Here is a 26,114-nt window from a genome sequence, read left to right on the forward strand (position 1 = left end):
AATATTCTCTCTTCTTTTATTTTTTCGGCATGCTTTGTAAAGGGTAAATAATGCATGACTTTGTAATTTAAATCTTATATTCTGTTTTTAGGATTACTTTGTAAAATCTTTTTTCAACATATCTACTATGACTTTTTTTTACTGCTTTTGACATACTATACTATGACTAACATACTATACTATGACTTTTTTTTCAACATACTATACTATGACTTTTTTTAATTTTTTTTCAAAATACAATACTATGACTTTTTCGACATGATATACTGACTTTTTTGTAATACTACACATTGACTTTTTTCGACATACTATACTATGATTTCTTTTTACTTTTTCAACATAGAATACCCTAACTATTTTCGACATACTATACTATGACTTTTTTTGAAAATTCCGACATACAATGACTTTTATTACTTCTTTTGACATGCAATACTATAACTTTTTTCGACATACTTTACGATGACTTTTCTTCTACATTCTGAAATACTATCCTATGACCTTTTATGACTGCTTTGAACATGCTATATTATGACTTAAAAGAAAAAGATCGACAAACTATACTAAACTATACTTGATATACAATTTTTTTGACTTTTTATAACGTACCACACTATTAGTTTTTATCGTTATTTGTCACTTTATTTGGAGGCTAATGAATGAGCTAACATCTTTACAGCTTGGAGTTAAAATACTGTGCTGCTAACTTAAACTGACATTTTTCTACAAAATTGAGGTCTACGCCTAGTGTTTGTCCTTCCAACAACCAGCAACAGGTCCTGAAGTCTCTCTTATGTTGTTTCACAAAGAGAGAGAGAGAGAGAGAGAGAGAGACTCCTCCCCTGCAGGCTGCCCAGCTGAAGGCATCTCTCCATCCTCAGCAGCAGCTTCAGTCACACTTTACCCACCGACGCTCTACCGCTGCTCGTTTTTCATGACTTTGTGGCGCCTCAAACTTTCTCTGGAGTGGAATCTAAAACATCAGAAGTCGATGGATTAGCACACGGAGCCTGAAGGATTATCATTTACTGCAGTGAAGACTTTTATTTTAATTATTGGATGTTGGTGAGGACTCTGTCCATGTCTTCTGTCGGATGATGGCACGGGCAGTCTCCGTCATTCCACTGTTTGGCATTATTCTGAAAATCACTTGTGTTGCTGGTAAGAGAAACAATTAAATACTCATCAAATCTTCTGTCTTAACCAATAAATTCAGTTTTATAACTAACTGAGTTTTGCAATAATTTATTCAACCAGATTATTATTTTATTTTTTTATTTCAATTTAACGTAATTTTCAGATGTGACTATTAGGTCAGACATAAATGGGCCAAATAGTTTTTGTGGTTTATGAATAATTTCATAAATTTGATAAGATTTGAAATGTAAAGAGTATGGAAAAGTATTCTAGCGTTATCCACTAATTTCTGCTCTGGTATATGTTGAGACAAGGAGGGAAATGTGAGTCTAATTGACAAAAAAGAATACATTTCAACCCAACATAATAGTTTATATTTGCTAAAGAATAAGGATCGGCATCTTAATTTAGAAATCATTGAGTCAAACCTATATAATTCCCACTTGGTCAGTCTATAATGTGCTGGCTTTTTTTTTTCCATACAATACAATGTGGTCTTTAGGGCCTCCCAGGGAGGTGGTGGGCAGCCTGTATCCTCAGAAACAGGAACCCCACCTAGGCCACACTGTGCTGGGGCTATTGAGCCTGACCCGGCCCATCTTCCCCTGCTTCCTGTTTTGACACAGCTCCACCATTTTCTGCAGCAGTGGAAAAAAAAATGGCCCCGAGTAGCCAGTTACGAAACACCTATTAAAAAAAGAAATCTGTTATGTGCTTTTAAGTTCCTACCTTTTGCTTTTGACCTGATTTAATTTCCATTTAGGTCATTTTTAAAGGACCAAACTGTGCGTGTTTTTTGGAAACAACAGTGACCTCTGACCCCTTTGTGTAGCTATTGTTTCGTTTGCGCTGCACAGACTTGTGTCATCAATGTGTTTGTTGACTCCTCCAGCCATCGAACTGCGGTTCATGCCTGATCCACCAACGCTGAACATCTATGGCGTTCACAGGATGAACAGATCAGACAACCTGGAACTGACATGCAGGTAAACATATAAATAAAGTTACAGAGATCGATCCATACATGGATCCAAACATACAGACAGAACTGACTCTGGATCTCTTGTGTGGCAGAGGTCGGCAGTACCTGAGGTGGACGACCCCTCCGACGAGCACCCGCTTCTCCACCAGTGACTGCAGTGGATCGGGACTCTTCTGCACGACGCTTCATATCTCCAACGCCACCGTCAACGAGACCGGACAGTACCAGTGCTCCTACAGAGACCTGAAGGTGGAAGACGGCAAGACTTCAGTAGCTGTTTATGTGTTTGTCCACGGTATAACCAACTCTAAACATCCTATATTATAAAAACTGAGATTCTCATGTCATTGTTTTAATACATCATATTATATATTTTATTATAACGCAGGTCCAAGTGTTGTTTGGGACAGTATTAAGAAATCGAGCCTTTAAAACACAACTACACTGTAAAACCCAAAAAGTTCAGAAAACTTTTGTGGAAACCGATTAAATCAAAATATTTAAGTCACCTAAACAAATTTTTTTGAGTTATTAGAAATTTTACATTTTATTTTTTGTTTAAATACAAGAGCACAGTACTTAAAAAATATAGTAAGTGATTATTAAAAAATACAATATCCTCAAACTTAAAAGTTTAAGTTTCATTTTTGGTTAAATTTTAGTGCACAGTTCCAAAAAAGTATAGTTAGTGATTATTAAAAATGACAATTTATTCAAACTTAAAAATTCAGCTCAGTTTTACACGTAAACACTCTAAATGTGTCCCTCTATATTTGATGGTTGCAGTTTATGTGAATCAGGAAGGAAACATGGACCCACGCTGTTCCCTATTTGCTGCAAATCTGTTGAAACTTAGTGTTTTAGACAAGAGGTTGAACACAAGTATATTTAGAGAACAGATATTGAACTATTTACCGTTGTCATTTCACTTGCTCAAAAGAAAGGCTAGCTTACATTCTGTTTGTATTAATGGTGTAATGGTAATAAACGATAGCCTGTTAAATCATTTATAAAGTATTTAACATGTTTATATGTTTTTAATCACATATGCATATAACAAGTTGTGATTTAACAAATGTATGTCTCTTCTATATGGCTGGTTAACAAGTTCAAGATAATATAAGGTGATGTGGAAATGGCAGTAGAACTTTAATGCACAAATTCATCCTTCTCACAATTTAAACAATGTTTCTATCGTGGATGGGTTGAGTTTTCTAAAAAAATAGTTTTATTTTAACACTGTGGTTCCCAAACCCACTGTCAGGTCAGAGACACTGGCTGAAGTCTTGCAGACGTCATTAGGTCAAATTCTTTTAAAGGTTTGGATTGTTATGAGCAATACTACAAATAGTACCACTGTCAACATTTAAACTGTAAAAGTACTGTAAAAAAGTTGTACATTTATACTGTAAATGGACAAGAAAATCTGGGATGACTCAGATGACCCATCCTAATCAATTTCACTTTTCACTTTCTTTTTAACTTAACTTGAAATAAAACACATTATCTGATGGTTTTATTTCAGATTACAAGATTCCATTTGTGCCGTCTGAGAAAGAGTACGAGGTGGTGTTCATCCGTGAGGGGGAGCGGGTGGTGATACCGTGTCGAAGCTCGGTGGAGAATCTCAACGTCACGCTCCACACTGTAAGGAAGAGCTGTTTCTGCCTGCTTCATGTTGTAGGATGACCGGCGTTACAGCAGAAGTAATATCGCGACTCATTTTAAAGGGTTGTTGTTAAATTAAAATCTATTGCTTAAAGGTTAAAATCAAAGCAACAACTGAGAGATATTGTGTTTTTTTGTCTCCTGTAGGGGTCAAACCCCCAAAAACATGCAATCTTACATTTCGCAAAATGCAACCAAAAGACCCTTTTACAGCCAACGACATCAAAAATATACGTGTGCATATTAGCGTCAGCCATCAAGAAGAGTTATCAAGCTTTAAATACTGAATTATAACTTCTACCGACATCTAAATATCTGGATGTCTCATGTTTAGTTGTCAGAATCGACTCAAATTTATAGAATAGTCCTGTCTTAGTCCTGTGTCAAATCCTTTTTTCTCAGATTACATTGAATATTAAATCAATCTAGTTGAGCCAAAACAATATATTTTTGATTAAACTGTGAAAACCAATGGAATTTAGATGCAATGTGGTTTCAGGCTCACAACCTAGAATATACATTTTCATGAGTTCCTATATTATAAACAACTGATGCTGATAAGTTCAGTTAAAAGATTATTTTTAATCACCTAATGTGGAGTTTTTACATTATCTTATTTACATAGCTAGATAATGATGCTCATGTGTCAAATTTGCTGGTGTTTTTTATTTCATTTTTTACTCTATGTTCAATAAATCAGTAAACGTCTGTGTCTGTCAGAAGTATCCAAACAAGGAGCTCCATCCCGATGGGAAGGACTCTCTGTGGGACCCCAAGACGGGCTACACGGTTCCCAGTCACCTGATCAGCTACGCCGGCGTCGTGTCCTGCCAGACCCGCATCGGAAACGAGACGTTTAAGTCTCCGCTCTACATCGTCGCTGTCGTCGGTAAGATGGACGGAAAGATTCACACAGCAAAGCATCAGCTGTAGAAGTAACATGTCTGTATTTTATTAGACTGAATGAATATATAAACTTAGTGGAAAGACTGTATCCAAGGTCGAGTCCACAGATATTGAAATATATACATTCCTCTTTGTTTTGGCCTTTGGAGTTTTAGGTTTCTAAAACGGCTATTTTTGAAAACTTTTTAGTTTGTAGATTTGAAAAACTCTGGTTAGTTTGAATCAGTATGGAGATGTAAAAAGGGAACGTCTGGGAAACGATAAAGAATGGTTTTCACTTCAACAACAACCTTCAAAGATCATTCAAACATACCTGAAGTAAAACCCGTGACCACTGAGGTGCCTTTTGGCTGGACAGTTCTTGAGCTTGGTCGATACTATTGCCCCGTTTATCAGGTCGTTTGCGTGAAGAAACTCGTTCCTTACATTCTCAGAGTTTTCTTTGGCATGATATTTTTCCTGAAAGGCCACTGAGATGTTTGAATATTTCGTATAACAAGACTCCCAATCAAAATTTTCACTAAAGTGACACTAAGCAGGAAATCCACCTCGCCATCCGTCCACAAATAGGTCAATTTTGGTTTCCACCATAGCACCAAATATCAAGTATGTATAAATAAAGAAATAATTGGCTATTGCTTTACTATTGTTTACTATGTATTAACACCGCCAAAGGAATATAAGCTAACTGAGCATGCTCACAATCGTCTTCTCTAGTGTTTGAGGTATCGTTGTTGTAGCCTTTTTCGCCACATTGGAATCGTTTTTTTTGCGTTCTAGTGTGGACGGAGATATTTTGTAAATTATAGCTTGTGTGGACAGAATTCTATTTCAAAACGTAGAGGAAAATATCTGTATACGTGTAGACAGAGGCCGAAATGCAGGCTTTTTGCTTGTTTGTGTGTGAAAGAGGGACTGATCGTAAGTAAGTGAAAAGACTTGGTGGAATGCCGAGCGAGCGAGCGAGGTAGTGTAGGAGCAGAGAGAGAGAGAGTCAGTAGTCGCAGGAGAACAATAGGCCGTCCACTGACTGCCATGTCGTCCCTCCCTTTTCCGCAGGATACAAGATCTACGAACTCACCCTGACCCCGTCACAGCTGAGGCTGTCTGTGGGGGAGCGGCTGGTGCTCAGCTGCACGGCCAAAACCGAGCTCAACGTGGGCATCGAATTCAACTGGACGCACTCCGGTCAGGCCCTGGTCAGTGCCCGAGGCTTTCCTGCTCCTCCTCTGTGATGGACAGTGACGATGTATAGGTTACATGTGGCAGCCTGTTTTTTAACACACTGCTGAGGACAGACAGAGATAACCAGAAGGGTTGTATCTCACTTCCTGTTATCATTCCCCGTATTCCTTACTTCCTGCTTCCAGGAATCCTTCAGTTCTCACTCAGTTGTCAATCAATGCTCCCTTACAGTCAAGATGGTTGTGAATATATTAAAAACTGGGATTTATTCATCTGGTATAGCGCCTAACTTTATTGGGTATAACATTCATTTGCATATGCTTAAATTAAACAACAAAATTATCTTTAGATGTCAGTTTTTTGGAAGTCCAAAATGTGGTCTGCAACCAGGCGCCAACCTCCAGTTCTGGAAAGTGAAGCCAATGCTGCAATATCTTAAAGCTGCATTCTCTCTAGTGACCATCAGGGGGCGACTCCTCTGGTTGTATAGAAGTCTATGAGAAAATGACTCTACTTCTCTCTTGATTTATTCCCTCAGTAAACATTGTAAACATGAGTTTATGGTCTCAATCTCTAGTTTCAAGTCTTCTTCAATACAGCATGATGTTCATTTAGTAAATGATGCTCCATTTAGAGTCAAACAGACCATAAAGATGGCGACGGCCACAATGCTGAATTCACTCCAAAACTGCAGTCCACAAACCAATGGGTGACGTCATGTCGACTACCTCCATTTCTTAAATACAGTCTATGACCTCAACAGACTAGTTAAGGCTTGTTTGTAGCCTAGCGAATTGTCAGAAAAGCCTTTTGCTACTGAAGTAGTTGTTGTTTACTTGCGACCACGACCGTCCCGTTAAGAGCACAGAGGAATCAGCAGTCATTGAGAATATAAAAGGATTCATTAAAACAGGGTTTCACCAAAACCATGTCCTTGAGCATACAGTCATAAATGAGCACAGAAAATATTAGACTAATGAGTCCAGCAGTATACCAGATTAGCCACGGACAGACAGACAGATGCACACACAACCAAACACATGATCTCCCAACAGGCTAACACCTGGCAGAGATAATAAGCCTGAGAATAAAGCCAATATTTGGTCATTTCTCCCTTTAAAACCCAAAACGTCTTCCTCTCTGTATGTTCACATGTATTCTGATGTGTTCTTAATTGTCTAAATAGCGATTCTGAATTATTCTCTCTCTCGTGTCAGACCTCGGTGAACGGTTCGAGGCCGACCCACGCGACCCCCCACAAGAAGAAGCTGTGGAACTCCCTGGAGCTGTCCAACACACTCATAGTGGAGAACGTGACAGTCGACCACATGGGAGAATACACCTGCACCGCCTCCAGTGGGAAGATGGAGAAAAGTGCCTCGGCATTCCTTAAAGTGTTTGGTAGGTGTACTGAAAACTTTATGTTGTTGGAGACGAAAAACATTCCAATTTACCTCATTTATGAGTTCATTCATGAGACATTTTAGATACTCTGTGTAATGGTTTAGAAAATAATATATGTAGATATGAAAGTCTACTTATGTCTATGAAGTCTACTACCAATGAGAACTTATGTAGATAGATTGGTATGCTTTAATAATACCGCTTGCTGTTTTTCCATACTGTGATACAGAGACTTCACATTGAGGTGGAACCGTTTATTTTTCAAAAAAATATTTCCTATTCTTTTCCGGGAAGTTTTTAAAATTTTAGTTTTCCTCTGGATGTGTCATATGGAACCCCAAAACTAAATGTAGTAAAACGACATGGAAGTCAAAAATATTACAAAAATACATCAACAAATGATATTATTAGTTAAATAATTATAATGGATTGTAGAAACAAAGGTAATACTTTTCCTTCCACCTCCAATCAGTTAATTAAGCTAAGTTTAAAAAAAAAAATGTTTACAGCTAACCAGTTGTAAAATAAAAAGAAGTCAGGTATGTTTTTTGTTAGGACGACGTATAAGGGCCATTTATAGGAAAAAATTACAGAGCAGGAAGAGGGGGAAATATTCAGAGAAAAAAACTCTGATTTAAAAGATTATTTACTCAAAAAAACCTTTAAGATTAAAGTAGTAAATATACAAAAGAAATCTGAAATTCCTTGAAAAGAAAGTCACATATTTAAAACAAAAAACAAAAAATATCATAAAAATTGTGGGTTTTTTGTCAAGCATCCACATCTTTAATCTAATAAAAAAAAAAAATCCCATACTTTTTTTCTTATTTTTCCTCTCTTGGCTCCGATATTTTATTTTGTATGGCTCTAGTAGACAGTGGTATTGATCTTTATTTACGAACAAATCTTTTCCCATTTTCTTAATGCTCATAAAATAATGAGATGGGCGTGGCCATGCATGTCCAGAGCAAATGCTATGGTTCCTTCTTAAGATTTGAATCTTGAAATATTGAAGAGACATATTGCTAACGTTTGCTTTTTTTGTTGTTTGCAGAAAAGCCTTTCATTGATATGAAAGAGCCGTGGACGAAGGTTTTGGAGGTAAATGTGGGGGATCAAACCTCCATCCCCGTCAAGTACTCAGCCTACCCAGAGCCCAGCTTTAAATGGTACGTTCACAGTGGAACAAAACATTGTAGCATAGAAAGTACTAGCAGCAGTTAGTTAAAAACATAACTTTCTATCATGACATTTGTCTTATTCACTTAGTTCAGATACTTTATGTCACGCTTTTTATTCTCCTCTGTCTGCCCAGGTTAAAGAATGGCCTTCCATTAAAGGAAGATTACAGAATAAAACAGAGAAGTGACGCCCTCATCATCCGCGTAGTCACAGAAATGGATGCAGGGAATTACACAATGGTCCTGTCCAACAAGATAACCAAAGACGAACAGAGGCAAACCTTCCAGCTGCTGGTCAACGGCAAGTTTTCTCTGTTTGTTTTAACAGTTTTTGTACGCTGCCGGGGGAGAGACAGTGTTGTTAACTCTCTGGTGTCTTCTTCCACAGTTCCTCCTCACATCATTGAGAAGGAGGTGGCGGTGGACACTGATGTCTACCTGTACGGGAGCAGCCCCACCCTGAGGTGCACCGCCCGTGGATTCCCCACACCTGCACACATCCAGTGGCAGTGGATGTCCAAAGAGGACTGTCCAGAGGCCTTCCTGTAAGTCCTTTTTTAAATATGCACAATGTGTTCACAGGCTTCTCATTTTCCAGAGCAGGTTACTTTGTGATATTCAGGAGATTAGGACCAAACTGTTTCCCGTGCACAGAGAAAAATTGTCTGTTTATGTATGGTTTCAAACAAGTTACGAACTTATTGTCTCATAAAGAATAACTACAGTGCAGAACTTTATGTGAAATATGACTTAAACAAACGACAAAGATCACTATGTGCACAGTTACGCTCTGGAACATTACCATAGTTCTACTGCAGAGAAGGACAGAATCAGTTTGTTGTCTAGGCTCGGTGAAGTTGAGAATGAGGCCCACTTCTTATCTACGAGGACAAGAAGTGTACTCTTCAATTTATGGTGATTTTTTTTGGCATGATGACTATGAAAAACTTGAGTTGTGCTTCAGGAAAGGATTTTATTTGCCGTGCCTCTGAGAAAAAGGAGAATATTTAGTTTACGACCGCAATTGAATGAAATTTAATGAAACGTGTGTCCACTGCAGCTGTATTTTTGGTGTTTAATAAACCCACGAGGGTTCGGCAAGTTATCTGCACGACACGAAAATAGAGATATCAATAAATCTCGGTCACTCATTGTCAACAGGTTGTTGATTTAGAAGAGGAATAGCTGCTTTCGTGATGTTGACAAAAACACGATACGAGACAATGAGAGCTCCTTTCTGACCCGACGCAGATCAGCGGATGTGATTCATGCTCCTCACAATGTCCATTTTTTAAGAAGCAACGTCAATTATTCTCTGACTCAGAATGTGTTTACGGGTTTCTGTACAATCTGAGATTAGTTGCGTAAACGTTTCTGGATCAGGTTTCTGTCACTATACAGACGGGAGACGGTGGCGTGTTACCCGACAGCCTCCTCATATATGTTGTGATTTGACGCGTGTTGATAGAAAAGTGGAGGCTTTGTCCAGAGAAGAACCATCAGCAGGTTTCCTTATCTCCTGTCTACACATCGGAGCACTTCCTTCAGTCACTGCACTACGTTTCCTGTTGTTCCCTTCGTGCTCCCTATAAAAAAAAAAGCTCTTCTTCCTGCTGAAGCTGCGTCTCTTCTTGCACTCCTTTTGAATTTTACAACAAACCAAAATCTCCAGTTCCCTGGTGCTTCTGAATTTAGACTGACTGTTTCTGCCTCAACTAAAAATAAGTTGCGTAACACAGCAAAAACAGAAAAGAAGAAACACGTGAACTGCCAATACATGACCGTAATAGTGAAAGTCAAAGTTCATCAGAGTAAAAGAGAAACATCTGCAGAAGCACAATGATGCACCTACATTAACACGGGTAACTAGTGCAGCTTCTTTGAGGACATTTTTAAGATGTGTCACATGGTTTCTCTTTGTTTTTGTCCAACAGGTCAAGACCGTCTGAGGTGCAGCTAGCGGAGTGCAAAGGCTGGAGGGATATAAGGAACAGCACCGGTCACCACCCGGTAGAACGGATTACCATTGACGTTGAGCATTCTCAAAAGGTTAATCATTTGTCTTGATTAAAAGCCATTCTCCCTGCTGTCCTCTATGGAGAACTAAAGCTGACATTATAATACATAATTAAATATATTTCTCAATAAATAAAATAAATAAAATAAATAAAATAAATAAAATAAATAAAATAAATAAAATAAATAAAATAAATAAAATAAATAAAATAAATAAAACTAAATCAATTGTTAAGTGTGGAATAAATAAATACGCGCAAAAATAGAACAAAAAAAATTTTATAATGTATTATATGTAGTATTATTTTCTGTTTACATGTATTTCTTCTTTTGTTTATTTTCTTTTTATTAATTAGCTTTTTTGTTCAAATACATAAATACCATATTTATCTACATTTCTTTCTTTATAATTTGCATCTATTTATTGAGTTATTTTTCTACCTATTAATATAATGTATTATAATGGCAGCTTTAGCCCTTCTTAGTCCACCATGAGAATCCTCAGTTAAACAGTTGCACTTTATTTAATGAGCAATCATTAACAAATTAAATGCATTTCCCTAGAAAATCGCGAGCTCCTTGAAGTTTCAGAAAGCCGAGGCCCAGGCCCTCTACAGATGCACGGCTGCCAACAAAGTAGGGGAGGATTCACGCATCATCTTTTTCCACGTCACACGTAAGAACTGTTCTTTTTTCCTGTGTACTCTTTCTGTAATTGTTACTACTCTTCACTTTACGTCATTCATGTCTTCGTGTCCGTCTGTGGTCTGCAGGCGGCCTCGAGCTGAGTGTGTCTCCGTCCAGCGAGCCCTTAGAGGAGGACCACGTGGTTCTGCACTGTAAGGCCGACAAGCTGATCTACGGGAACCTGACCTGGTTCAGTGTGAACAACATATCAGAGTCGGAGCAGATCACGTCGGTGCAGCCGTGTCGACCGTGGTGGAATGTAACTGTACTCAAGAACAATTTTGAGGTACTGGAGTATTTCCATTTTATGCAAAATTATCCTTCTACTCCACTACATCTAAATACTGTAATTTTTCCTCCATAACTTTCATCTGACAGCTTTAGTTAAGTAGCAGATTTGGATTATCAATACAGTATAAAATCAATTAAATAAATGTGTGTAATAGATAGTTAGATAGATAACTAGATGGACTTTATTAATCCCAAAGTGGGGAATAATTGTGTTTTCCACGGAAACAGTAAATCACCGTAATAATGCATCAACACTGGAGCTAAATATCTGTAAATATACCAAACTACAACATTTAGAATATAAAATGTAAACATATGAAAACGTACTTTATATATTTGACATAACTAGTTTTTTCTTTAAAATGAAATGGAGGTAGCATTGGAGTATAACGACGTGCAAATTCACCACGTGCAGGTTATTGAAGTAAGCAAAGACAGACTAAAGGATACTTTGGACAGAATTATTGGGGCCAGCAGATATGACATTTAAGGAATTAATATTGTTGAAAAGTTGGGAAATTTTGCACACGCATCACACAGAGGGAAAAATTTCAGATCATAGCAGCCTCATGCAATAAAGCCTCTTGGACTTATACCCAAAATCCAATTGGAAGTCAGCCATTTTGAATTGAATGTGCTAATTTAGCCCATTTTAGCCCTTTGAAGTTGCTTTACTTTAACAAACTCCTCGTACAGATTTAATCCGATAGACCATAAATTTGTTCAGGACAATGTAAAGACCATCTCGATCAAAAGTTATCATGCAACATTGTCGCCGTGACGATTCGGCAAAAGACGCCTTTTCCATGAAACAGGAACTTCGGCGTCCTAAGTCATCTCTGCTTCAAATTTCTCAGCCATTAAAGACATTTAAATGCCAATATGGACTCGTGGCCCCACCCCCGAAATGTTAGCCCCACCCCTTTCAAAAGCCATGCACTATTTTACTTTTATGGGGGGGATCATTGCACTCAGGAGACTTCCTGTTTTCATTTTGCCTGTTCGACACGTGAAGGTGCGAGGGTCTGTTCATCGCTGACTGCAGCTTTAATTATAGATTAAACTACACAGCAGTTTATAAAGTAATACAAATGAAATCTACCTTCAACATTAAAGTGAATAACACATTAATGCATCAATAATATATTAATAAATACTTTTACTTCTGGTAGTGTATTTTACTTTTGCACACTTGCAATCCAGGACTTCTACTTGTAACAGAATATTTTACATGGTGGTATTGTTATTTTTACTTGAGTAAAATATGTAAATAACTCCCGTCTCTCCCTTGAATTGCAGCGGAGTCCCCCGTCACGTGTAGCGCTGTCCAGCCTGCAGGGCAACAACGTGACCCTGGAGCTGTCGCTGCCCGACGCGTCCCCTCAGGATGAAGGTCTGTACGCCTGTCAGGTGGAAAACATCAAGACTCGGGACAAAACCTGCCTGCTGCGCCGTCTTTCTCTCAAAGGTGAAAACAATGTACAATTGACTTCTTTTTAAATGTTTGAGAACACTGAGACATTCAGGACCTACAAGTTGATGATCCACAATGGAAAAACCATAATTTCAAGCAGGAGGCATCTCCGGTTCTGCCAAGTGAAGCCGATGTTGAAGTGTCTTAAAGCTGCATTCTCTCTGCTGTCCATCAGGGGGCGACTCCTCTGGTTGTATAGAAGTCTATGAGAAAATGACTCTACTTCTCTCTTGATTTATTCCCTCAGTAAACATTGTAAACATGAGTTTATGGTCTCAATCTCTAGTTTCAAGTCTTCTTCAATACAGCATGATGTTCATTTAGTAAATGATGCTCCATTTAGAGTCAAACAGACCATAAAGCAGGGGATGCTTTAGGGCGGGGCTACACACTGATTGACAGGTCTCTACAAGAGCCATATATGGCATCTCTACGTCACTCCTCTTCATTCCAAATATGGTAACTTCTGTTTATTGGTTGCAAAAAAGCCATGGCCACGGTACAATCTCTGAAATCGAGGCTTCATAACATCAGTCCACAAACCAATGGGTGACGTCACAATGTCTACTTCCCCTTCTTATATACAGTCTAGGATTCAAAGTCACAAGTTTGTGCATTAAGAAAAAAAGTTTCAAGGCACTTTATTGTCAGATTTTCAATCTTTCTAGTGGTGCTTAATGCCTGTAGAGTGAGATACTTGTACTTGTTTTCCCTACAGTTACACTATTGTCACAGACAAGGCTGAATTTATCAAGTTCAGGATCATGAAGAATACACAATTAGAAGTTGTGAGAAATATACCACTATGCAAGTATTCAAAGTGGGGCATTTTATTGAGGGAAGATCTTGATGCAGGATTATTTCATTGTACCTGTTAGATGTGTTAGATCCATTTAGATCCAGATCAGTTTACTTTGATTCTGATTTCAGGTCTTGAGGCTGCGAGAATCCTTCACAATTTAACCGACCAAAAAGTAAACGTGAGCGCAACGATCCACCTCCTGTGTGATGCTGCGGGGACGCCGAACCCGACGGTGGTGTGGACCAAAAACAACCTCACCGTGGTGGAGGGCTCAGGTGAGACGGTGCATGGCTTTTTATAATGAACACTGACTCACTTCACAAGTTGCCACAGTTTGTTTGATAAACAGCGTGGACTGATTTCAGGCGTGATTCTGAGTCGGGACAACCACCTTCTGACCATTCAGCGAGTGAAGAAGGAGGACAGCGGTCTGTACAGCTGCACCGCGTGTAACAGCCGCGGCTGTGACACCTCACAGGCCTATTTGGCGACTGAAGGTCAGTCCCTCCCCGAATCATACCTGAAGTATTACAGTACAATAGTGAAGTATTTACTATTTACTGATAACATATATGGATTTAACCCCCTGGGCATAGACATGTTGAAGGCCCTCTACACCTTCTTCATGAGGGCAAGACCCCAAAAGTAGTTTATAGTAATTTTTTATATTTTTGTAGTATGTCTTGATGAAGTCTTATTGCGTCTCTTTGTAGTCCTTTTGTGTTTCTGTCCTCTTTTTGATTCACTTTGCACTTATTTCATGCTTTTTTTGGTCTTTTTATGTGTCCTTTCTGTTGTTTTGCTCTTTTTGAATGTCTTTGCACTTATTTCATGCTTTTTTAATACTTTTTGGGGGTTTTCATTATGTCTGGATGAAGTCTCTTTGTAGTTGTTTTGTGTCTCTTTGCTCTTTTTGATCGTCTTCGCACCTTTTTCATGCTTTTCAATACTCTTTTTTTTTTTCGTTCTGTCTCGATGAAGTCTGTTATTGTTTCTTTTTGCTTTTCTTTGGAGTCGTTCTGTGTCTCTTTTTGTCACTCTTTTTGTGATCATTTTGTGTCTTTGTAACAGTTTTGAGTCTCTTTGTTGTCGTTCTATCTGCATTGTGTCTCTTTGTAGTTGTTCTGTGTCTCTTTTTGTCTTTTGGTGATCATTTTGTGTGTGTTTGTAACAGTTTTGTGTCTTTTGGTAGACATTCTGTCTCAACGTTGTCTTTTTTTGGTGATTTTGCATCACTTTGAAAGTGTTTCTTTGTAGCCATGTCTGTCTTTGTAGTAATATGTGTACCTGTACTTGTTTCACTTATCTCTATACTTCTTGTGTGCTTTTATGTTCTTCTTTTGGGTCTCTTTCTTTGTGATTGTTTTGTGTGTGTGTTCGTATCGTTTTCCATCTCATTTAGTTGTTTTGCATCTCTTTAAAAGCCTTTACTAGATTTTGAGTACATTTACTTTCCAACTGGAAATGTTAAAGCTCACTTCAAACAGAGGGCCCAGGGGCCCCAGTCCCCTCTGGACCCCTGGGCCTGTTCCCAGTAGGCCAGTTCAGTAATCCATCCACGTCTGATGAAGAAAATATTATTCATAGTTCATGTAAGATGCTCTAGCCTTAACCTCTTGACAATACCCACAGTACTCACAAAGACCGTGTATTTATATCTCGCCTCAAGGCTTCACCAAATCATATCACACATACTACATTTCTTGATATCAAAGATTTGGAGTAAGAATAACTTTGCTTCCGCATGACAGGAAGTTGGCCCAGTTAGCACACATCCTCCTGGGAGTTTCTAAATCCAAAACAATGCAGGACAAAGGGAGAGGCCAGCCTCTGCTCTCCTGTCCACAGCGACACAGAGACACAGAGACACAGAGACAAACAAACAAATGCGCTAACTAGAACCAGGGCCTACGTGACCTGGACCTCGCCAGCAGAATGTAGACCCAGTTAAGAGCTGCTCTCGGCCAAGGCGGCAGCTCTGCAAACGAGAGGGTGCAGAGGACGGACGGATTACAAGAACATATTGCATGCATGTGAGGGAGTTTTACGGAGCAAAAAGCGAGATCGAGCAGTTTAAAAAAGAGATTTTCTGAAGGTTTTTGGGGTAGGGACTGAGGTAGAATCATATATTCCTGACATTTATATTGTCCATCGAATAAGATTGTATCTGTCCATTGAAATTTGGATAAACTATTTGATTTTGTACTTCTTTCGCGCTAAATTTCACAAAGGTAGAATTAATCTGTGATGAGAAAAAGTTAAACAGGTGCAAAATTCAGACTACCCTCCTATTAACAAGAAGAACAAATACCATTTCCTCCTCTTTTCTGACCCAACCTTTCCCCAAATAATTTTCATACAGTCCCTAAACTGAATTGCTGTTGACAAAGGTGAATAATTACAGCAGTGTTTATGACTATGGCTCCAAAAGTGGCTTTTCTAAGTTGCCTTTGGCAGTAATTGTTCGTGCTGACTCCTGAACATTTGTTATGACTAGATAAAATATCAGTTTGCTTACAGTCCAGACTCCAACAGTCTCCTTCCTCCAACCCAAACACAGACACACATATACACATGTGTACAGGCCAAAGACAATGACGCCGCCAAGGCACGCAAACTGAAATTATAATCCACATTCCACTGTGACTGTCCCACGTTTTTTCCCTGAGGAATTTGTCAAGTTTGTTGCATGATTTGTACAAAGAACAGATGCATTATGAGGTCGTTTGTGAGCACGCCAGTATCTCATATTTGTCGCATTTATTCTAGGTGCAGAGGAAAAGACCAATGTGGAGCTGATTGTTCCCATCGGGTCAGTGGTCATCGCCATGTTTTTCTGGTTACTGATCGTCTTTGTCATCCGTGGAAGAAAGAGAGTAAGAACTTCCTCATCCTCATCCTCATCCTCATCCTCCTTTTGCCACACTACTTACATCCTTCCGTGGATTTTCCCTCCTGTTACACAGGGGAGACTATTCCGATTGAAACATTTAAAAAAGAAATACAGCTAAAACTCACACACATGCACAAGCACACACACTCTGTAGGGGTGTGTGACTGATTAGAAGTGACTGGTTTGGCTCTCGGTGGCCGCTCTCCTTTGTTTCCAGGAACAACAGGGCCACTCTCTGCTCCCATAAGTCACGTAGACCATCAGCACTGATTGGGACCCTTTTTTCACTGGAGAGTCATTGGAAAAATGCTGGACAATTTAGTTTTTATTAATTAATTCAGACATTTTTTTCTCTCTGTCTTTCACACGGTTTCAGCCAAGTGGGAAGGATCTGAAGACGGGCTACCTGTCCATGATCCTGGACTCAGAGGACATGCCCATGGACGAGCAGTGTGAGAGGCTAACCTACGACGCTAACAAATGGGAGTTCCCTCGGGACAGGCTGAAGCTAGGTGAGACTACTGAAGGCTGCAAGGTTGCATAGGGAGTAAGGAGTCAAGCAAGCATCTGCATCGCCTTGAATGGGACACTTAGACAGTTAGAAGAGTTAAAAAGAGATCACATTACATCATGCTGAAAAAGACATACAGCTTTCACCTTTTTTTAATTTCTACGTTCAGGTCATAGGTAACAGTAAATGCTAGAAGCATGGCTTGTCCGCGAGATAAGATTACTTACAGAGTCAATGCAAAGACGCGATTGGACGTGACTAGATGTGAAATTCACCTCATTCGCGCCTTGAAATATTTACGACTCGAGCGAGTTGTAAATATCAGCGTTCAGATTCTCCTCCTGTCATTGATACCTCATATTGGTAGAGAGACCGGACAAAACTTTTTGTATAAATATATGTGTATAAACCATATGGTACAAAGAATTACGTCACTACTGTATTTACACCTATATGACGTTACTTTGAGTGTTAATGGAGAAGCTACAATCTTAGAAAACAGGCATCTTGAAAGTTTTTTGCTTGTCTCGTTCCTGATAGACTTAACAAAGCATGAATTCAGACTTTTTAGAAATTGCCATCATTATATCAGTTATTTGCAATTAAATCTCAGCAAAATTGTTTATTGTGGGTTCACTGAAGTTCACTGAAGTTCACAGAGCGACTCCAGATGATGTTATGAACCCAGACAACATGACGGCGTTTATTTTCTGGGACACATCCACAACAAAGCAGCAATAGTGGTTCTTTCAGCCATGACTGAAGAATTGTTATACACGACAATAAATGATTCACCTTTTCATAAGTGGATCTTTTTACATAAATTCCAGTTCAAGACAAATTAAAATGAACACATCTTATGACGGTGGGTGTTGATGAAGGGCTACTGCATCTGACAGTGTTATTCGTGTCTTCATGATGTCCTCCATTAAAGGTGACCCTCTGGGACGAGGAGCGTTTGGTCAGGTGGTCGAAGCGGCCGCCTTTGGCATCGAGAAAGCCACAACATGCACCACTGTTGCAGTCAAGATGCTTAAAGGTGAGTGTTTTCTCCTCTTTTTCTTTCCACTCGATATCACAGACGGTATGCACCATTAAAAAACAACAACTTCCAAACACACAATTAAATTCATCTCTCTGTGTTTCAGAGGGAGCCACGTCGAGTGAGTACCGCGCCTTGATGTCGGAGCTGAAAATTCTCATTCATATTGGACATCATCTGAACGTCGTCAACCTGCTGGGAGCCTGTACGAAGCCTGGAGGTGAGCGAGCAGATAGCTGAACTCATCTTTGTCCTTTTTGTGTCTTCAGCGTGAAGCGTTCCTGGGTATATTTGTCCTTTATAATCAGGTGTCAATCTTCAGTTCTGAAGAGTGAAGCCAATGCAGAAGCCTTAAACCTGCATTATCTCTTCTGTCCATCAGGGGGCGACTCCTCTGGTTGTATAGAAGTCTATGAGAAAATGACTCTACTTCTCTCTTGATTTATTCCCTCAGTAAACATTGTAAAATAGTTTCAGTAGTCATCTGTCCTTTTTAATATGAAGGTGATATGAGGTATACCGATAATAAAGCTTAGCATAAAGACTTGAAGCAACCTTTAATGCTCACTAATTAAGATGTTATACCTTGTTTGTTGTATCTTGTTTGTTCACTCTTTTTGATACTTAAAGAGTAAAAGCCCTCCTTGGCTCAAATCAGACGACAACCTCTAGTTCTGAAAAGTGAAGCCAATGCTTCATATCTTAAAGCTGCATTCTCTCTAGTGTCCATCAGGGGGCGACTCCTCTGGTTGTATAGAAGTCTATGAGAAAATGACTCTACTTCTCTCTTGATTTATTCCCTCAGTAAACATTGTAAACATGAGTTTATGGTCTCAATCTCTAGTTTCAAGTCTTCTTCAATACAGCATGATGTTCATTTAGTAAATGATGCTCCATTTAGAGTCAAACAGACCATAAAGCAGGGGATGCTTTAGGGCGGGGCTACTGTGATTGACAGGTCTCTACCAGAGACGTCTACGGCGTCTCTACGTCACTCGTCCACATTCAGAATATGGTAACTTCTGTTCACTGGTAGCAAAAAAACAAAAACATGGCGACGGCCGTTATCCAAGATGGTAAAATCTCTGAACTCGAGGCCACAAGACGATGACTACGTCCACTTCTTATAAACAGTTTATGGGGCTAACAAGCATTGCCCTGGCATAATTAGATGTCCTCTATGACCTTGTTATTAAAGTTATGAGTTGTCGTCCTTTGATCCTTAACCTCTTTGCTCTTCCCCTCTCTCCGTAGGTCCACTGATGGTGATCGTGGAGTACTGTAAAAACGGAAACCTGTCCAGCTACCTGAAGAGCAAGCGTGGAGAGTACAGCCCCTACAAGGTGAATGTTACCCTCCGTTATGTGGTTATACTCAGCCGAGAATGACATCACTGAGGAAAGACCATAAGCCAGTGATGCTCTCCAGTGCTGACCCACAGATTGTATCTAAAGCCAGTCGTTCAGATATGAGCTGACAAGGAAAGTTTCTTTATATTCCAAGGGGTTTCTCATCGTGGGACACCGATATTCTCCAACAGCATGGTTTCATGGAAGAATATAAGAATTTAATTGTTTACAAAACAAAAAAGTCTGTGCCAGCCTCTGCAGACGGCGCGAACTATGAGCATGAAAGGAGGAGATTATACTGTATATGCTGCATTATTAAACAAAATATACCCTGAGGAATCAAAAACAACGAGTGTAACTCATAAATAAGCCCATAGACTGTAGGTGTAACCAGCAAAAAGCCATAAACCAACCTCCACAATAACAAGGGGGGATTGTAATTATCTGTAAACTCATATCTCATATTCATTAGCTACTTTATTGCCTTTACACAAGCCCTGTAAAGAAAGAAGTCAAGTATTAAATGTATTATAAAGAAACAAAAAGGTTGAATATCCTGTAAACAATTTGATTTGGCTGCAAAATGTTAAGACCTCATGTTGGTAAAGCATTTAAAAGCGATTTGGCCTTCTTTGTATAATCCCATGACATTTAAATAGTACTTTTATCAGGGAACTATTTGTGACACTTGATAGCGCCAAGTCAAAAAAAATGAAGAGGTCCAAGACTAAGCTCCGCAACCACTTGGCGTGATTGCTTCATTTTCTGGCGCCAGCTTCACTATTAATTCTGACTCTTTTCTCTGTGATTTCCCTTGGTGTTCAACAGAGGAAACGGGTGGACAGCCAGAAATGGGCGTCTGCAGAGGAGGACTTGGCCGGAGGGGATCTGGGTTTGGGGGAGATCGCCCAGCTGGACATCTGCACGGGAACGGCCGTCTGCTCCAGATCTGGAGACAGGGCTTCAGGCAGCAACATGGACACGCAGGAAGGTGAGGGACGACGAAGCGGAATGACACAAATCACACTTTGGTTGTTGTTGGACGCTTGTAATGTTGATTTGAAATGCATCGTGTGACCACAGAGAGCTCAGACGAGGAACATCTGACCATGGAGGACCTGATTAGCTACAGCTTCCAGGTGGCCAAAGGCATGGAGTTTCTGTCCTCCCGCAAGGTGAATCTACAATTATCTAGAAGTCTCTGTGTGTACACATGTTGACATCCAAAATTGTAGATAATAATGTGAATCCCTTTTGTTTCTGTTTGCTCTGTAGTGCATCCACAGAGATCTAGCAGCCAGAAACATCCTGCTTTCAGAGAACAATGTGGTGAAGATCTGCGACTTCGGCCTCGCTAGAGACGTCTACAAAGACCCTGACTATGTCCGCAAGGGAGATGTGAGTCCCCAACACTTACGTATGTGTGATCAATAGCTTTCCACCAAGAGGTTCCTTCTTAGTACCGGGACTGTTTTTCATGGAACTAAAGGGTTTATTTTGGCCCATTGTGGTCTGAGTTTCCATATTGGTTTAAAGACCTGCAAAGATTAGACAAATTAGTTCTCTGGGACGATGGCTGCTGATGGTCACAGAGTAAACACCCTGCACCCTTAATCTAAGAAGTAAGTTGGTTTTGTCTCACTGCAACGACATCAACTGCTGACCATTGTAAGAGGAGGAAAATGAAACTAAGCGTCCCCGCAGTAAATCATCTGTTGATGATCGTTATTAATTTACTCTATGAGAAAATGACTCTACTTCTCTCTTGGTTTATTCCCTCAGTAAACATTGTAAACATGAGTTTATGGTCTCAATCTCTAGTTTCAAGTCTTCTTCAATACAGCATGATGTTCATTTAGTAAATGATGCTCCATTTAGAGTCAAAAACTTAGGTTAGAAGGCTGCAAGTTCCTCAAAAAGTTCCTAGTTTCTGGGGAAAGTTCCTAGTTTCTGCGGTTCAAAATGGCCTCATCAGACAATTAAAATATGTGAACCAATGGTTCCTCTTCTTGCTACAGGCTCGTCTGCCTCTTAAGTGGATGGCTCCGGAGACCATCTTCGATCGGGTGTACACTACACAAAGTGATGTTTGGTCCTTTGGAGTTCTTCTCTGGGAGATCTTTTCTCTGGGTAAGCCTCATATTAACCATTACACACAACACTGGACACATAGCGATCACTGTACACCTGAAGTATCACCTCCGTCTCATCTCCTACAGGGGCTTCTCCCTATCCGGGCGTTTGCATCGACGAGTTGTTCTGCAGGAGGCTGAAGGAGGGAACCAGGATGAGACCCCCAGAATACGCCACCACCGAGATGTGAGATGAAAGTCCACACAATGCAGGTTACATGCAGAAAATGTAACTCGCTCCAACGTCTAACCGTGATCCAATTTACTTATAGATACCAGACCATGTTGGACTGCTGGCTGGATCGTCCCACAGACAGGCCAACATTCGCAGACCTGGTCGAACATCTGGGCAACCTGCTGCAGGCCAGCGCCCAACAGGTCCGTCTGCTGCGTCCATAAAACATTTAAGATCTCTTAAATATTGTCAGATGTCACTCACATAGAAAAGAACCCACACAGGATGCAGATGTACCAGGTTTCTTTGGAAATATCTCTCAGAATATGTCTTTTACTATGCTATTGTTATGTCATGTCAGTATTTCCGGAATAACGGAACAACAAATTGCAACAAGTGCCAAGTCATTGTGGGAAATTTGGGAAGTTAGCTGAAGCTGAACAAGAAAACAATCACAGGCTGACGCAAGCTAGTTACAATAAGAGAAAGCTGATAACTGGATAAGGAAAACAAATGACAGAAAAACATTAAATTGATAATTATTTAATGTAAGTTCATATTTCTACTTATTTGTGTGGATGATTTTGATCCGGTGTGTATTTGAGGTGAAATCATTAATGAACTTTTGGGTCTCCAGGATGGGAAGGACTACATCCCTCTGACAGCCGGCGGAGAGGCAGGTCGATCTCTGTTGACCCCTGACCCCAGGAACCCCTACAGCAGGCCGCAAAGTGGGGAAATCCTGGAGGCTCAGCTCCACTATGACAAGCCGCCATCCCTCGGGTCAGCATGATGATCTCACCCTCACTCTCCTCTACTTAAAGCTGTTTCGACAAATTCTGGTGCAAATTAGCGTTGTTGCCGTGTTCCGTTTTGGTCACAAAACAAAACTTAGTAAAAAAAAAAACTCCACTTCACACAACAAATACCTAAGCAGGTGGAGGCCAACATTCACTACACAATACATAAACTTATCGGACCCAGAATTTGATGCCAACGCTAGCTGTTGTAGCCAGCCTCGTTCCGGGACCAACATAAAACGTTACCCAGTGCATAACAGCTACATTCCCATCTTCATTGTATCACACCTGCTGGGCAATTTCAAGCCACATGGTGTCCTTTATTTTGTTGTTGAGGTAGTCGTCAAGAAATCAAACTGCAGTATGAAAAACCTGTGGGTCAGAAATAACAGAGAGAGACTCAAATGGCATGGCATTTGGTGAAGAGCGTATTATGACTTTTCGGGACAAGAAACTTGAAGTGGAGGACCTGGGAGTTGTCCGTCTTGACTCAGATCTTCAGTGAAAAGACTTTAGACTTACTTGTGACTTGCAAAGCAATAATTTATTCCTACTTCTGGTATGACACCATTTGGATCAAAAGATTTCATTGGTCAAACTTACATTTTCGATGCCGGAAATCCGTTAAAATCGATGTTAGTGCAAATATTTTTTACCCTGCACAAATGTTTGTGCACATTTATAAAAGTGCAAAAGTTTCCTCGAACCTTTTTCAACAGAAATCCGTGCTTGGAGTGAAACGACTTTAAAAGTTTAAATACTGAGCTGTGAGTCTTTGTGCAGATTGTCCCAGCAGACTGAGAGGTGCGGTCGTCCCCTCAGTGTGAAGACGTTTGAGGACATCCCTGTGGCACGCAGCAGTGTCATGGTGAGTTTCTGCACAATCAACACACATTCACAAAACGCATGTTGTCACAGATTTGATATAATTACTGCTGAAAATGACCAATAATTGCTTTGTTCTGAAATGTTCAACTATATTCTCATAAAACATTAGAAATACATATAATATAATCCAGTTCAATGCAACACCGCCACAAAGTAAAGCTTCAGAAATAGCCTCAGAGTTGAATAAGACCTCTCCAACAGAATGTCAACAAAAAATGAATATGTTAAATGCGTTTTTACTTGCACTGGATTGTACAGCAGTAAGTTTACTTTACACTCATTTCTTCATCCATAAACTAATATGCATACTTTTATACATTTCTGCTTTTTGACATTTTTTGAAAATACATGAAGTAAAACTCTTCTGATGTTTTGAAAACAGAAAATATACTTAAAATGCTTTTTTATGATGTTTAAAGGAATTTTAAAATTCAAATAAAAACTAAAGATGAGTTGACTCGATATTAGATTAGACATTGTGTAAAATAAGTCTATGGTCAATTGTTGATTAATCAATTTGCCAACTAATGGATTGTGAGTAAATAAATCACCTACAACCGACTAATTTATTATAAGTCACTCTTTGCAATACAGTAGAAACAATTAGTTGATTGTTTAATACTTTAATACTTTAATACTCCTCTAATGGTTTCAAGCGTGTTTCAAGGAACAATGCTGAACTATTGTGTGTTGAGAGGATTTGCTGCTTTTTATTCTTCTTTAATCAAACTGAATGTCTTTGGGTTCTGCTCGTGACGTCACTTGGAGCTTTAGGAACTCTCGAGGGTCATTTTTCTCTATTTTCCTACATGCTATAGAGAAAATAATTATTTAATTCACAGAAAAAGGTATCAGCAGATTAATCTTGATGTGCAGAACTATCTTTGTAATTGACAAACATTATATGTGTTGCAAAATCCAAATGGTATTAAAAGATAAATTGTCTCTCATCGTTGACTACCATATATATACAGTATATTCTTTCAGAAATAGTGTCACATGGTGTTCAACCATAAAGGGGCGGGACTTCACCTCTCTTTTTAAAGATCTCTTTTCATTATAAAAGACCTAAATATTACATCTTATTTCAAGAAATATTACCAAGAGAGTTTTCACTTCTTCCAAAGGCTTTTTTTTTTTACACATTACAATCAAAAACACCTTGTTTTCATTGTTGTTTTTAACTTATTCTTGAAGTGGCCTTTTTCAGGTTTAATCACTTCAACCCGACTTTAACTTAACTAAGAATATGAGTCAGTGTTTCTCTGTATGCACCAACCACCAGTGTTCATTTAAATTCTTGTCGTTTCTACAGGAGGGTCACACAGACAGCGGTGTGTGTTTCTCACACGAGGTGAAGGGTTTGAATCAGCAGCTGCCAACTACGCCCAACTTCAGGTGAGTTCTACGCGTCATCACGTCGATAACTCACATCATAACCAAACAGATCTTGATTTATTTTAAGCTGCAAATCAGGTTTTAAATATACGTCCCCCTTCCTGTTTGTTTTTTTCTTTCCACAGCCAGCTGCTGCGCTGTAAGAGTAAAGAGTCTCTGGCCTCGGAGTCGTCCAATCAGACGAGCGGATACCAGTCGGGGTACCACTCTGACGACACAGACGCCCCGATCTACGCTAACGAGGAGGTGATCATGAAGCACAAGATGCTGAAGAAGCCTCCGCTGCCCAAGACGCCGGACAAATACAACGCCGAGATCCGCTACAGCACACCGCCTGTCTGACCCCCACCCAAAGAAAACCTAACCCTTGAGTCTTTTCACTGTATTTGTCACAGGTGTAAAACTTTCCGAACAATCACAGCATGTTGAGATAACCCTGATAAGTCAGCTGGGAGAAACAAAATGAAGGTTGTATGATGAGTTTGTAAGCGTAGCTCTCTTTATGGACAGCCGGAGGAATGCTCTTTATGTTTACTCAGCGAGTAAAAAGGTCGAGACACGAGGAAACGCCTACTACACCCACTTCCTCTAATACAGGAAATGACATCTGGAACTTTTAGATAATTGAATCTGCAAATGGTTTTTTTTTTTTCTTTTATTGTGTTGGCACATTAAATGTCCGGTAAGGAAGCAGTTCTCTCACATGAATCCGAACAATGTCACATTTGTACAGTTCTTCTATGCATATGTATAACTTACAGTATTTTATTGAAAGTGTATTACTAAACCTGCAATAAATGTAACTAGTTTTATAAAATAAAAAATACTCACAGATTAAGACACCTCTTGTTTTCTCTTTAATTGCAAAGTTTCCCATATTTGGCACTATTTGTTAATCCAAAACATGATAATCAATGAGTCTCCTTCTTTGTACCAGACACCTTTCATTTCCTTTCTCTGAGTCTAACGGTAAAGACAACACTACTTTCTCAGCCTTGGTCATTGTGTGTGTATGTGTGTGTGTGTGTGTGTGTGTGTGTGTGTGTGTGTGTGTGTGTGTGTGTGTGTGTGTGTGTGTGTGTGTGTGTGTGTGTGTGTGTCCTATAGGAACAATGCCCTTCCAACCTTGGGGTATTTTCTCAGCTGTATTCGGCTCACAATGCTCATAATAGCCCTGCCAAGGCCAGTGAGGG

General features: G+C 39.5%; 2 protein-coding genes across 3 annotated transcripts in view; both read left to right on the forward strand.

Annotated features, from left to right (window-relative positions):
• clocka (clock circadian regulator a) overlaps positions 1–6,360 on the forward strand; it is a 53,400-nt gene extending 47,040 nt beyond the window's left edge. Inside the window, exon 23 of the mRNA XM_054602794.1 lies at positions 6,345–6,360. The gene's annotated coding sequence lies outside the window, so the exon portion shown is untranslated. The remainder of the gene's footprint in view (positions 1–6,344) is intronic.
• kdr (kinase insert domain receptor (a type III receptor tyrosine kinase)) lies at positions 914–25,748 on the forward strand. Of its 2 annotated transcripts, none has more exons than XM_054602792.1 (31): positions 914–1,161; positions 2,030–2,123; positions 2,212–2,414; positions 3,645–3,766; positions 4,508–4,676; positions 5,753–5,892; positions 7,096–7,279; positions 8,337–8,451; positions 8,598–8,764; positions 8,852–9,008; positions 10,398–10,512; positions 11,044–11,155; positions 11,253–11,452; positions 12,757–12,925; positions 13,862–14,008; positions 14,099–14,230; positions 16,503–16,609; positions 17,003–17,138; positions 18,072–18,176; positions 18,286–18,399; positions 19,434–19,522; positions 20,357–20,519; positions 20,612–20,703; positions 20,804–20,926; positions 21,547–21,658; positions 21,748–21,847; positions 21,933–22,038; positions 22,473–22,618; positions 23,419–23,503; positions 24,839–24,921; positions 25,047–25,748. In XM_054602792.1, the coding sequence occupies exons 1-31, from the start codon at positions 1,095–1,097 to the stop codon at positions 25,261–25,263; spliced, it is 4,071 nt and encodes a 1,356-aa protein (XP_054458767.1). In that variant the 5' UTR covers positions 914–1,094; the 3' UTR covers positions 25,264–25,748. The 2 variants fall into 2 exon arrangements, with proteins under 2 accessions (XP_054458767.1, XP_054458768.1); XM_054602793.1 differs by having other exon boundaries at positions 4,511–4,676.
• Positions 25,749–26,114: the final 366 nt, after the last annotated feature.

This window comes from Anoplopoma fimbria, chromosome 8 (assembly GCF_027596085.1).
Source record: "Anoplopoma fimbria isolate UVic2021 breed Golden Eagle Sablefish chromosome 8, Afim_UVic_2022, whole genome shotgun sequence".
NCBI lineage: Eukaryota > Metazoa > Chordata > Actinopteri > Perciformes > Anoplopomatidae > Anoplopoma > Anoplopoma fimbria.

Excerpts from the sequence above, each read along its gene's own strand:
- kdr (XM_054602792.1), top strand. The coding sequence starts at position 1,095 with ATGATGGCACGGGCAGTCTCCGTCATTCCACTGTTTGGCATTATTCTG. Across the intron at positions 4,677-5,752 it reads CTACATCGTCGCTGTCGTCG|GATACAAGATCTACGAACTC; the intron begins GTAAGATGGACG and ends CCTTTTCCGCAG. Across the intron at positions 11,156-11,252 it reads CATCTTTTTCCACGTCACAC|GCGGCCTCGAGCTGAGTGTG; the intron begins GTAAGAACTGTT and ends TGTGGTCTGCAG.